Source organism: Equus asinus, chromosome 3, assembly GCF_041296235.1.
Source record: "Equus asinus isolate D_3611 breed Donkey chromosome 3, EquAss-T2T_v2, whole genome shotgun sequence".
Classification (NCBI taxonomy): Eukaryota; Metazoa; Chordata; class Mammalia; order Perissodactyla; family Equidae; genus Equus; species Equus asinus.
The window spans coordinates 4,997,074-5,010,248 of record NC_091792.1 but is presented as its reverse complement, the minus strand read 5'-3'; the positions used below and the strand labels follow the sequence as shown (position 1 = coordinate 5,010,248).

At 42.6% G+C, this 13,175-nt stretch overlaps 2 protein-coding genes across 9 annotated transcripts in view; one reads left to right on the top strand and one right to left on the bottom strand.

Moving 5' to 3' along the window:
• Window positions 1–1,663: 1,663 nt before the first annotated feature.
• Window positions 1,664–11,381, bottom strand: GAR1 (GAR1 ribonucleoprotein). Of its 3 annotated transcripts, none has more exons than XM_044767400.2 (7): window positions 11,084–11,381; window positions 10,404–10,623; window positions 8,775–8,929; window positions 8,254–8,313; window positions 3,995–4,133; window positions 2,333–2,398; window positions 1,664–1,982 (listed from the first exon to the last, which is right to left on the bottom strand). In XM_044767400.2, exons 2-7 carry the CDS (start codon window positions 10,609–10,611, stop codon window positions 1,969–1,971), a joined length of 642 nt encoding a protein of 213 aa, XP_044623335.1. In that variant the 5' UTR covers window positions 10,612–10,623; window positions 11,084–11,381; the 3' UTR covers window positions 1,664–1,968. The 3 variants fall into 3 exon arrangements, with proteins under 3 accessions (XP_044623335.1, XP_014694556.1, XP_070360670.1); XM_014839070.3 differs by having other exon boundaries at window positions 10,961–11,250; XM_070504569.1 differs by having other exon boundaries at window positions 11,045–11,209.
• CFI (complement factor I) overlaps window positions 11,287–13,175 on the top strand; it is a 63,897-nt gene continuing 62,008 nt past the window's right edge. For all 6 annotated transcript variants that reach the window (XM_044767395.2, XM_070504566.1, XM_070504565.1 and 3 more), the window contains exon 1: window positions 11,287–11,529. The gene's annotated coding sequence lies outside the window, so the exon portion shown is untranslated. The remainder of the gene's footprint in view (window positions 11,530–13,175) is intronic.

Below are 13,175 nucleotides of genomic sequence, written 5' to 3'. Positions count from 1 at the left end.
AAGTACTTTTTCATGCTTCCTTCATGAGGGATACAGAAAAGCTATATTGCGTAAAGCTTACAATACAGATATAAGCATATTGTAAAGTTTACGTAGCTCACAATTGTCTAATTTCATAAACTTCTATTGGCCTAAAGTCAATTCTTCTTTCATAATTGTTCCCAAATTTTAGAAGTACCAGGAAATATTGATTGTATTCCATTAAACTGTTTAATTGCTATGGTAACAAGTGCATTCTAACAAGATGTAAGCAATCAGAACGTTACTCAGTTAACAACTCAAAAGATTTAATATATGAATAATTATCAAATATCTTTTTCAGTGGAACTCCATACCTACAACAGTACCAAATTCATTAATGCTAGGCTCCCTAAACTTGATTGTGAACTTGATTCAAAACTAAATACCCCAAAGGAAACCCAGAAGGAACTACCACAAGGGAAAAATAAGATGGGGAAATAAAAGTCTAAAGATGGCCAATGACCAAGAGAAATAGCTAAGGTAAATAGCTAAGGTAAAAGGTGAACTCTCTAAGTGGCTTGTCTACCAACCTACACATTACTTTCGTTATATCATTTTAGACATTTTTTTTAAATGGTAAAAAAAGCCTAGGAGCGCTGCACTACTATTTGTCCTTGGGACAATGCCCCCACCCCTCGAGTGCTCACAGTATCTTCTACAAACCAGGAATAAAACCCTGGCCCTAAGTCTCATTGAGAATTTCTACCCAAGGATCCTAAAGCAAACAGCCTCCTTTCCCAAGTTCTAAGAGCACAACGGCTTCTTCCTGTGGAAAAGTAATTTTCAACATTATTTGTTCATCATGTCTATTTATGGCCTAAATATTTATTAATTCTACTGCAATTCCATAAATCAAAAAAGATAAGTAAAACTCTAAATACTGACATAGGCAACGCTATATCCTAGTCAAATAAGCCATCGAGAGTTAACCAAGCATTAGGGATAGCATGTCAGAAAATTCAAGAGAAGATACGGCAGCATCACTCCTTCTGAGAAGGAGCACCGTGAGGGGAGGTGGTCCCATATCTGAGTACTCTATCTTGCAATCCTGCTTCTGGCACTACACTAACAGTGGGGACCAACACCAACTTCATCGGTAATGTCCTACCCAGGACTCTGAACATGTGGCAGGCAATCAAATATTTATCTATGGTGAATAACATCTTAAACCTTTAGTGTCCCTTAAAAAAGTACAATAAGAACACTCAGTAAAACTTTCAACATTCCATCTACGTTGAATGAAAAACACTAAACATTTCTTCAGAAACTTCTTGAACTTTAGTTCTCACTTGAACAAAGCAGTTCCAACTTTAACAGATTCATAATCAATACTAAAATTATCTAATCAATTATTAATTGCAATTAGAGAAGCTGCTTGACTAACTCTGATTTATGAACTAACATAAAGGGAAATGCAGTAAATGGCGCTGATGTTCTCCTACACAAAAGGCAAACATTTTGAAAGGGGGTGTTGGTTTATGAGTAATGTGAAGGTACTGCTCCACCAGTCTATTATTTTAAAGATCAGTGATATTTGTAAACAAATCATTCTTTCTATCTGAAATCCACTGGGTTTAAGCTTTCACTGTTTCTCTTAGTTTCAAAAATAGCTCTGGTTTAATAAACACAGGTCTAAATAAGCTAAAGGAATAAAACACTTTATTTTAAAAATTCAAATAAGCTTCAAATAAAAACTGTCCATTTATTAAGCAAGCACAGACTTTCAAGCGTTGTACAAAACACCGGAACACTTTTTCATGGTCTTTTAGAGCAAAACTGCCTACTCTGTTGCACTTGTTTCTGCAGGACGCTGATGTTTCAGTTCCACGGTCATAAAAAGACCAGTTCTTCAGGACTTGCTCCAGAAACAACTTTCTGATCCAGAGAAGTAGATCGTGCAGGTTAATGCAGAAGTCAGCCTGAGAAGTTTCTCTGTCAACTGTCCACTTAATGTCCTCTCCCTGATTAAGAGAAAATGAAAGCATTACAGCTACAGAAAAATGCACTTGTAATAGCACTATTCCTCAAATCTCAAGTTTAGAATCAGCATTAGCTCTTATAATGTTTAGCAAACCTACTTTACCCTTTCTATTTTTCAAATTAATAATACAGCAAAATAAATTTAGAAGTAGGTGAAAAATTCAAAAGGAAAAGCAAAGAGTGATATAAAATGAAGCTATAAATTAGGCTAAAGCAAAGAACACACGGTATTCTCTATTCTTGCTGGCAAAAAGAAATAAAACTAAAAAAAAAGAGGTAGACAATGCCAATTCTAGAAATTCAGTCACTTAAAGATTTTTTCCACACTCACCTCTGAAACCACCACCGCCCCTTCCTCCCCTGAAGCCTCCGCCTCCTCTTCCACCTCTAAAGCCACCTGAAAACGAAGGAAACATGCACTAAATAACCGGAGCCTGGGCTTCTGGTGAGCCTACAAGTATCAACACAGCTCCTACAACCACAAAGAAGCATCAACACAGGTTCACATAATTTATCTTGCTGAATTTTTTAAAAGAAACTGTAGTCATTTCCCAATCGGGCAGCAGGCTAAAACCCTAGCTTACAACTTTTAAACAAGTATTCTGTTTTAATGAATTAGGAAAGCTTGTTACTTTAAGTTCGATCTAGCCCTACTGTTAAATGTATGAGAACCTCAACTTTGCTCATGGTAAATACTTTTTTGTTTGAACTAAGGCTTTTCATCCCAGGAACTAAGGGTAGCAGATATGGGTGGTTTCGCTCTGGGGATACTACAACAAACACAATGTTTAAGGTCAACTGAGCTGCATGTGGACCACCACGGATGCTCACGTTGATGAGCCATGACATTTTAAAATTTTAAAGCATTTTTATATTATCCAACATATATTTGGCTTCTCACTTCAGTCTCCATTTTTACTTGTTTTGGGGGCTAACTTTCTAAGGATTGATGAATTATAAAAGGAGAAATGATAAAAAGAGAAAACAAAAATATACTTCCAAAATACTAGTATAACACATACAGGTTTTAACAAAATAAACTAGAGTTGTGAATATTTTTTAATGTTATATATGAGACCAAATACAGAATGGGAATGAGGGGACCTCCATTCATCAGATTCTCAAAAGGGTACTCCCCAAAATACTTAAGAAATAAATATGTTCAGTCTCTTAAAAGATTATCTCCTAGCTATCTACATCCAAAAAAACACATTTATAGAGTGAAATAATTAAACTGAGAGAGGCAAAGATGGAAATAGAGTTCTCTCTTTCCTGCTCCAGGACAGAAGCAGTCCAACCCCCATTTTCAGCTCCTCTTACTCCCTGCTTTTGGCTCTGCCCACCATCCTGTCACTCACCCATCACCATTCACAGATCTAACCACACTCAGTGCTGCACCCCAGCCCACCCACCCCTGCTCACCATCTGGCTGCCCATGATGAATTACGAAAGCTTTGGGGAAACATACGTCAAAATACTGAAATCAAAGCACCGCATTTATTGGTAACAGTCTTTGACATGACATCAGAAGATAGGGGTTTTATTTCTGGGCGGGCAATTGGGAAAATTAACTTTTGTAAGCCTCCATTTCCTCATCCATAAAATAAAGATATCACCTACCTCTCAAGGTTTTCCTGAATATTGAGGAATATACAAGGATATTAAAAGAATATATGACCAGCTCTTGGCATACAATTAACACTCAATGACATTCACTAAAAAACTAAAATTTAATTAAGATAATCCTAGACTTCATAAAATGCCCAACAAAACATGAGTAACCCAAAGAGATGAAATCTCTCACAATATACTTTATTAGGTTTTTTCTTTTTAAATAAGTTACTGAAACTAAGCCTTATTACTATAGCAAACTGCCAAAATTTGAAAATAGCTTTACTAAAAAAAAGGTAAACATAAGGGAGGTTTGCCTATGTACAAAATTAATTGCATTACATGAAATCTCAGTAGAACTTCTCCCCCACAAACAACTTACCGCCTCTGCCACCTCTGCCGCCTCCTCCTCTTCCTCCTCCTCGACCCCCCCTGCCACCACCTCTCGGAGGTCCCTTCTCACCCGGAGGTCGAGGCAAAAACCTCTGCAGTGGCAGCAGCTTATAAGGGTCTATATAAAACTGGAAATGTGATAGAAACAGTTAGTGCGGTTACCTGGGGGGTAGCATAGTATAATCACTAAGAACCTACACAACTGCCTGGGTTCAAATCCCCACCCTACTACAGTGGTGCCCCGTTGTCCACGGGGGGATGTGTTCCAAGACCCTCAGTGGATGCCTGAAACCACAGATCATACCGAACCCTATACACACCATGTTTTTTCCTATACATACATCCCTATGATAAAGGTTAATTTATAAACTAGGCACAGTAAGAGATTAACAACAATAACTAACAATAAAATAGAACAATTGACCACAATATACTATAATAAAAACTACCATAGATTTAGCAACCTCAGCATGCGGGTTTTTTGATATCGACCCTGATATCAGTTTCCCCACATTAAACCCAGCATATATGGGGTTAAAACCAAAACACTCATTCCCTGCTTACTCTCTGGCTTCCTGACTCCAGAATCCACTATCCTCCATGGAGACAGACACCGTCAAGGACAAGCACTTGGACCATCTCCTCCCACAAAGAGATACGAGCTGCTGGGAAAGCTGCTGACCAGCAAGGTCACGGGCTCCCTCCTCTCTGCAAGTGTTTCAAGGCCAAAGACAGGCTGGTGGGAAAGCTCCGACCAGCAAGGCCATATGCTCCCCCTCCCCTACCTAAAGCCCCAAATAAAAACCCTTCCTTTTAGCTTTTCGAGGAGTTTGGGATTTCAGCGTTAGCTGCCCTCTCTCCTTGCTCAGCGCTGTGCAAAAATAAAGTTCCTACTTTCTTCCACCACCCCCCGGTGTCAGAGATTGGCTTGCTGCGCAACGGGTGAGCGAACTCACTTCAGGTTTGGTAACATTTTCCTTTCCTTATTAAGTCGAGAACTTTCACCTTTTCACTCCAAGGAAGCGCTTTACGGCTTCTCTTTGGCATATCTGAATTGCCAACATCACTACTCTTGCACTTTGGGGCCATTACTAAGCAAAATAAGGATTCCTTGAACACAAGCACCACAATATCATGACAGCCAATATAAGAACCCAGAAGGCTACTGGGTGACTGACAGGTGGGTGGTGTCTACAGTGCGGATCTGCTGGACAAAGGGATGAGTCACGTCTCAGACGGGACCGAGCGGAACAGCGCAGGATTTCATCACGCTATTCAGAACGGCATGCAATTCAAAACTATGAATTTTTAATTTCTGGAATTTTCCATTTAATATTTTCAGACACAGCTGATGACCGGTAACTGGAACCACAGACAGCGCAACTGCGGATAAAGGGGAACTACCGTACTTACTACTGTGTGGCCCTGGGCAAAGACTTAATTTCTTTGTGCCTTAGTTTTCTGATCTGCAAAATTAACATAATAAAGCACCTATCTCACAAAGTCCTTGTGAGGATCAAAGGAGCAATGTATATAAAGCACTGAACCTTTGGCAAACAATCAGCACTACATGCATATAAACAAAACCCAAAACCCATTCAATCTCATTTCTCTTTAGAAACAGATAATGCCTTCCAAAAATTAACTACATTTTCACTCAAATAACAAATAAAGAAAATGAAACTATTAAAAATTTAGCATTGAAATCCAAAATAAAGCACTGACATACTAGCTATTTCAAGACTTTAATAAAGGATCAAATCAATAACTATTTACTGAACACACAAGGTAATGGAGATACACAGAAACTAAATCCACCCTATACTTGGGGTTAATTACGGTATTTTTCACAATGAAATATATATATTTCACAATTTTACACAAAACATGCATGGGGGTTTCAAAACTATAATGTACTACTTACAACAGGATGTCTGAATGGCTCTGTAAATATCACCTTATCACTTTTCTTCCCTTCAGAGCCAATCCTCTCAAAAATATTGTCGAGTGCTGCACTGTCCAATATGGCAGCCACTAGCTACATGTGGTTATTTAGATTTAAATTAATTAACAATTAAAAATTCAGTTTCCAGGGCAGGCCCAGTGACACAGTGGTTAATTTCACATGTTCCACTTCAGTGGCCCAGGGTTCACAGGTTCGGATCCCAGGTGGGGACTTACACACTGCTCATCAAGCCATGCTATGGCAGCAACCCACATACAAAATAGAAGACGACTGGCAACAGATGTTAGCTCAGGGTCAATCTTTCTCACATACAAAAAAAATCCAATTTCTGAGTCACGCTAGCCACATTTTAGGTGCTCAATAGCTACAAATGGCTAGTGGCTATTGTACTGGGTGGGAATTTCCATCAAAACAGAAAATTCAATTGGACAGCACTGGTCTAGAGTCTATGTCCCCAGAATATCTCCTATTCCCATCTGGCTTCTGAGCCCACCACCGTTGGCTTCGTGACCTGTGTATTCCATGTCACTAAATCCAACGAACACTTGGCAGCAGCACTTTGCCAGAGCTGAGCACTTCCTCTTGGAAACATTCTGTTCTCTTGACTCTCCTGGTGTGCCTCCTCCTCCTCTACTGGCAGCTCCCTCTCAGTCTCCACTAACAGACACAAAAATTTAGGTGGTGTCCCAAAGCTCTTTTCTTCTCACGCTTTCTTCCAGACTGTGTCTACAAGGACACCTTCCCAATTCTATCTCTAGTCCAGACTCTTCCTTTGAGCTTCTAACGATGTGAATCTCTCACAAGTGCTCCAAACTCATGTTCAAAACTGAACTCCTTATCTTCCCCTAGTCCCTTCTTCTCCAGTGTTGCCCATTTCACTAAAGGGTGGCACCATCCAGAGAGGGTGAAATCACACATCTGAAAGAGGGTGATATTTTTCACTTCAACTTTAACAGCTAATCAACTATGAAGACCTATCGACCCTACTCCCTACCTCTCATAAACCTACCACTTTTCTCCACGTCCACTGTCACTACCCTAGTCCAAAACACCGTCTCTTTCAGGACTGAGGCAACACCCTCAGGCCCTTCACATACAGCACTGACCCCTTTCCAGGTGCTCTTTTATTTTTCTAGTGCTGTTTTTAAGTATAAATTTAACTGTATTTGCCCTGATATTTAAAAGCAAAACTGAAACTAAAGTCTAAACTCTTTCCCATAACCTGCAGGCCTTGAGTAACCCAGCCCCTGCGCACTCCTCCACTCTTAATCACAACTTTCCCCACTCCTCCTAAATGTTCTCGTCCAAGCTGTACCTCTGCCTTTCCGGGATCCCTGAAATAGCCGACTGTCTCAGAGACTTGCACATACTCTTTTCTCTCTTGTGATGCACTTCCTCCTCCTCTTTGACCAGCGTGGTGGTTCCCAAGGGCTAGCCTAACCACATCAATGTCACCCAGGAGCTTTCCTTTCTTTCTTGTGAGGAAGATTGCCACTGAGCTAACATCTGTGCCAATCTTCCTCTATTTTATGTGGGATGCCACCAGAGCATGGCTTGATGAGCAGAGCTCACATCTGCACCTGGGATCTGCACCTGTGAACCCCAGGCTGCCAAAGCAGAGCATGTGAACTCAACCACTATGCCACCGGGCCGGCCTCCAGGAGCTTTCCTTTTTAAAACCGAATCCTGGTCCCTACATGCCTAAAACCTACTGGGTCAAATTTCTAGAGGCAGAACCTAGAAATACATCTTAAAAGCTCCCTCAGATAATTCTGATGTGCAAGCAGGTTTGGGAATCATCCTGATCAACTTTTAGGACTCAGCTTCATGCGCACTTCCCCAGAAAGCCAACACACTAAATTTGGTCCCAATATTAACATTGTCATAGCAACCTATATTTCTTCTTCACAGCATATATCATAATGTCATTGAAATACATGTGAAATCACTTAATATCTGACTTCAATATAAGTTTTATAATTTAAGGTTTTACTTAGAATGTTTGGTCATGCAGGCTTTTCAACAAAAGAGTTCCATATAAACTAAAACACATACTCTAGCAGTCACAGAATCTGCTAATGTGAGCAAGGAATACTTTCTGAAAGTCGACATTAAATCACTTTCAAGCATCAGTAAGTTCACCATCTGAAGCACAGAATGTCTCACTGTAAGAGCATCACCAGTGACACACTGAAGGAGTCTTGAGTGCTCTACGTAGGACCGTCCTAGGGGGCCATTTGCTTATAAAATCAAGAATCCTAGGGATCACAAACTTGACTCACCTTCTGTAGTTTTTTAAAGGAAGAGGCCTTCATGTTTTCTGACAATTTAACTGAAAAATACTATTAAGTTTATTAAGGAATAAGCAATTAAGATCAAAGAAGGTAACTTCTGAATTCACACATAATTTTAAAAACAGTCAGGTTCAAATATATGGAAACATTCAGGAAAAGTAAGAATTGAGTTTCCAGGAGGAACTCAAGTTTTTGTTTCAAAACTTCCAATTCCACCATACTATTCAGTGGAATCATCATATCCAAAGCAAAGTACCTCAATCCTGTAGCACTTATCCAAACAGCAATTATTTCTAAAACCTAGAAAGGAAGTCGCCTTTATGGGGCCTATCTTTTCAACATATATGAAAATACATTCTCCTCTCTTGATTCTCCTTTACGGTTCAATCTTAGCATACACTGTCCAATTTAACGAAGCAGCAAGTTTAATTTAATCAATACTTAGCTCTAGAAAAAGCAAATAGTAACCTTTGAATGGGATCAGTAGATCTTCCAATTAAAAAGGATACAAAGTCTCTAAGTTGTCCAAATATTTCATCCACTTTTCCAATTTGTTCTTTGTTTTCTAAATAAACTGGAGCATTGAAATAAGGCACCTTATTTTCCTCTGTGGTACATTTACAAACTATGTCATCTTCACAGGGATGCAGGAACTCTCCTAACACTGAAACAAGATAAGACAATGTTAAAATATAAAACAATTTCCAATGATAGTGACCAACCTCTTCCGGAAGCTTTCTTCTTGGCTACCTGGGCTTTCACCCTATCTGCTCCCCTCCGAGGCAGAAAAGCCTTCCCGCGTTGGTAAACCAACTCCACAACATACTAGCTATGTGATCTAGGGTAACGTTCTCATCTTCTCTCTGCTGCAGTGTCCTCATCTTTAATATAGGGCTAACAACAGTATCGACACCTAATATACAGTATTGTGAGGATTAAGCGCTTAGAAAACTGCCTCACATATTGAGACCTATAACAGTTATTTTATTATAACTAGTATTATTTGATTAAACACTCTGCTTCCTTCTACTGTCTCTTCTTCCTTCTCCCCAATGCCTAATTACAAATCAGTCTTTCTTGTTCTCCTGTCTTTTTCTCCTCTCATTTTATAACTTCCCGCTACCACATCATCATCAATTTTTTGTGAAGTCTGGAATCTCTTTTTCAGGGAAATCTGGAATATCAAAATAACTACTTTTATTTTTAATTGACTGTCAACCCAAACTAAAATATTCACCACATTGCTGCAAAACCAACTTTCCATCCCTATCACTCAAGCCCCAAACCCTGGAACCTTTTATTCCCAGTATTAGCCAAGTTCTTCTGAGTTTGTTTCCATTGAAATCTCTCTCCTGTCTAACCCTTCCTTCTTCTCACTTCCACTATGGTCTCAATGGGTCTCGCATGGACTGTAGCAATGGCTTGTGGGATAGGACCTGTCGCTCTGGCCAGCGCCGTTTTCAAACCATCTTGCACCCTGGTCCAACCTATTCCTTATATTAGACCCTGTTCACCCATTTTCCCATTTGATGTAGGCTTCTACTGTCAAATCTCTCTCACTTCCAGTGACTTTCACTTCATTGATAATTACCCCAAAACTGCTCTAACTAGGTCTTCTTCTTGACTTCCCCTTTGTAGTTTCCCTTCTAAGCAAAAATTTTTTTTCTCACTTTTTTTGTAATTGAAAGCACGGGCTTCTAGGCCAGAAAACTTGGCTTTATATCTCAAATATATCACTTACTGATCATTTATCACTAACTATAATCCTAGCAAAAAAACTTAATTCGGAGTGAGTTTTCTTATCTGTAAAATGGGGACACTAGAGGTAAGCACACAGTACTACCTATTTAGCCTCTTCCTTTCAGCCCAAGCTCAAATTCCACCTCCATGATGCATTCTAAGTGACCCTCGGCTTTCTCGATCTCCCCCTTATATGCTACAGCACGATTACAAGTCAGTTTGCAGCATCTCCACAGACTTGCCTCCCCAACCAGGCAGCACCCTCAGTATAACAGCTGCTGGATCCATCTTCCAGCACCTGACTCCCGTCAAACTTACTAATAACAAACCCACCGCACCCGCCCCGCTACCCCACCGCACCCTGCCCCCAGGTAGGCTAAGCTTCGAGGCCGACATACAAACCACATGTTCCGGAGGTCCTTGGTCTTGGCCTTTGTTAAAACCTCCGCGGCCACCCCCTCGTCCGAATCCTCCCCGGCCGCCGCCGCCGCCTCTGAAACTACCGCCGCCTCCACCTCGGAAGTGGTTGTTGCTGCCGCCGCCGCGATTGAAGCCGCCACCTCCACCTCGATTAAAACCCCCACGACCTCCGCCTCGGAAAGACATGCTCGCTCTTCCCTGGAGGGAAACACGGCGCGCGCCTCGTGCTCACTGTGCACACCACGCACCTCCTCCGAGCCCCGGTCAGAACCCAGTAACAGGGGACAACCATCGTATCAACCCTGCCACCTCGCCCACAGACAGGCCGCCAGCGAGGACCCCGAAGGGTGAGGAGTGTCACTGCCCTGCGAGAGCCGCGACCACTCGGCGGCCTCGCCACCCCTGGTTGGTACCTCCTCCCCCAGCAGACCGCGCGGTCTTCACGCGCACCCCTCCCTTCCTCCCCCCCTCCCGCCGCAGGTGAGTCCGCGTCCGCCACCATCCTCGGATCCTCCTGCTCCCCACGTCCACTCACCGGCGCCACGTGCGCCTCCGGCCCTAGCGCTCACACCCACCGCCCGGTACTTCCGCCGCACGCGAGCCTCTTCGGCCACCGTACCAGTACAAGGGGCGGGAGGAGGAGCACAAAGTCGAATACCTGGTTTACCAAAAAAGCCAGTCACCGGCGAAACCGGCGCCGCTGTCACCTTTCCAAAACAGCCGTCAGCGGCGGAAGAGGAGCAATAATATCTGACTTCAACCGCTCATTTACGGCAGTCAGCTCGACTTGCCTACCGACGAGCAGAGGAAGTGACGTGTAATAGCGGCGTCCTTTGCCGCGGCGTTGCAGGAAGTGCCCGCAGGGTTGCCCTGGTGACGGCGGCGTCAGGGGTCCGCCCTCTCCCGGCGCCCGGGCTTCCCGGGCGGGTTTGGCCTGCGTGTGCCCTGCTTCTCGCACTGCGAGGTGGTCAGCTGGCGCCTCAGGTGGTCGTCAGCTCCCGCGGCTGCGCAGCCAACAGCCCTGAGGGCCTTGGAGGGGCGCTCGGCCCCGAGGGGGTGTGGCCGCGGCGGGAGCACGCCGAGGGTTCCTGTGGCTCTGCCGAGGTTGGTTGGTCCGGGTCCTGCGAGTGCGCGCGGTCGTGGGCTGGTCCCGGCCGTGCTGTGGTCCTGTGGTTTGACTAGCTCAAGAGGGAGGTGCGCGCGCGTGTGTACTTTTAGAGACACTGTGTTCTCCGATAGAAAGCCAAACCCTATCTTTATCTTTTGTACCAGATAGTTTATTCATTCGAGTAGGTTTTGAGCTTGTGAACCGTCTAAACCGTAAGCCCTCTCCCCGTCTGCCTTTAAGCCCTGACATCTGGCTCCTCCTTCCGCGGAAACTTCTCTCCCGAAGAAAGCCAGCGACCTCCTGTGCATTGAGTTTGACGGTCTCTTACACCCGCGGCTTCTGAGACCTTAACTTGCCATTTGACGCACCCGACCACCTGCTCTGAAAGAGGGTGGGGAGTGGTGCCTGTTTCAGAGGGTTATTTTGATTTTGAAAGGACTTTGACCTTCACTATGGAAATTTCAGGAATCGCAATATGTCATCTACGCGAAATTATAAGCTTCTTGAGAAAGGAACTAATAGTCCTATCTATATATAAAAGGAATGTGATAAATGCATTTTTTATTCAGATTTGACAAATGTACTTTAAATTCTGTACATCATACAGAAGTGGGATTATTCATAACTGCTGCTCTGTTTTGCTTTGTTTGTGTCGTTTAACGTTTACGTTCAGTTTCTACCTCGATGTGGTGTTCCACTGTTATCTCCAACTCAGTGTGATGAAACCATTGAACTTTTGTGGAACCTTCCAGATTACCTGGTGCCCCTTTATTTTATGGGTAAGGAACCGACTTTCGGAGAAGTGAGGTAACTTCCCCAGCTAGTTGGAGGGACAAGCCAGAACCTTGAATTCTCACTTCCCTCAGTCCTTTTCTGCTGCCTCCTATTCTCTTCCCAAATTGTTCATCATCCTGAGTCCCTGTTTGTCCTCGTGGCAGCCTCATACTCTTGGGGTCTGAATGTTTGCACTCTGACCTTTGAGCACTCTCTTCTCTAATGTCATTATCACCACCCCCACCACAGCCTTGGTTGCACTCTTTTATCCAAAGCTATCAATTTCTATTAATTCTTTCTAAGGTAGCTTTGTACTTTGTACTGCCATTACAGGCCTCCTGGTGTCACTGCCACACTTCTTGTGTTATTCCAACCCTAAATCACCTCACACTCAAGTGCAAGCAGTAGTGGAAACATTTCAGGATTTCTTTTTTGCCATATGATTTTCCCAAAGATTCAATTTCCATTTAAAACCAAATATCTTGTAACTTGAAATAAAAATATTTTCTCTGGGCCCTTGAAGATACTCATTCAACTAGTTCGTGTGATGAAAAATATCTGCTAAGTATGTTAGTTTCTGCAGCCGTTCTTGATCTTCAAAGCATTTGGCAAAATCTAGCCTACTATTTTCTTGAAGTGAACTTTCCCACAGTTCACTTTTCAGCTCAAACTTTCTATTAAGAACCAAAATCTATATTAGTTTCTCTTACTGTGTAACAAATTACCCAGCACTTAGTGACTTAAAACCATAAACATAAATTATCTTGCATAACCTCTGTAGGTCAAAATTTCAGGCACAGCTTGGCTTGGTGCTTCTGGCTCAGGTCTCATGAGGTTGCAGTCATCTGAAGGCTTGACTGGGGATGGA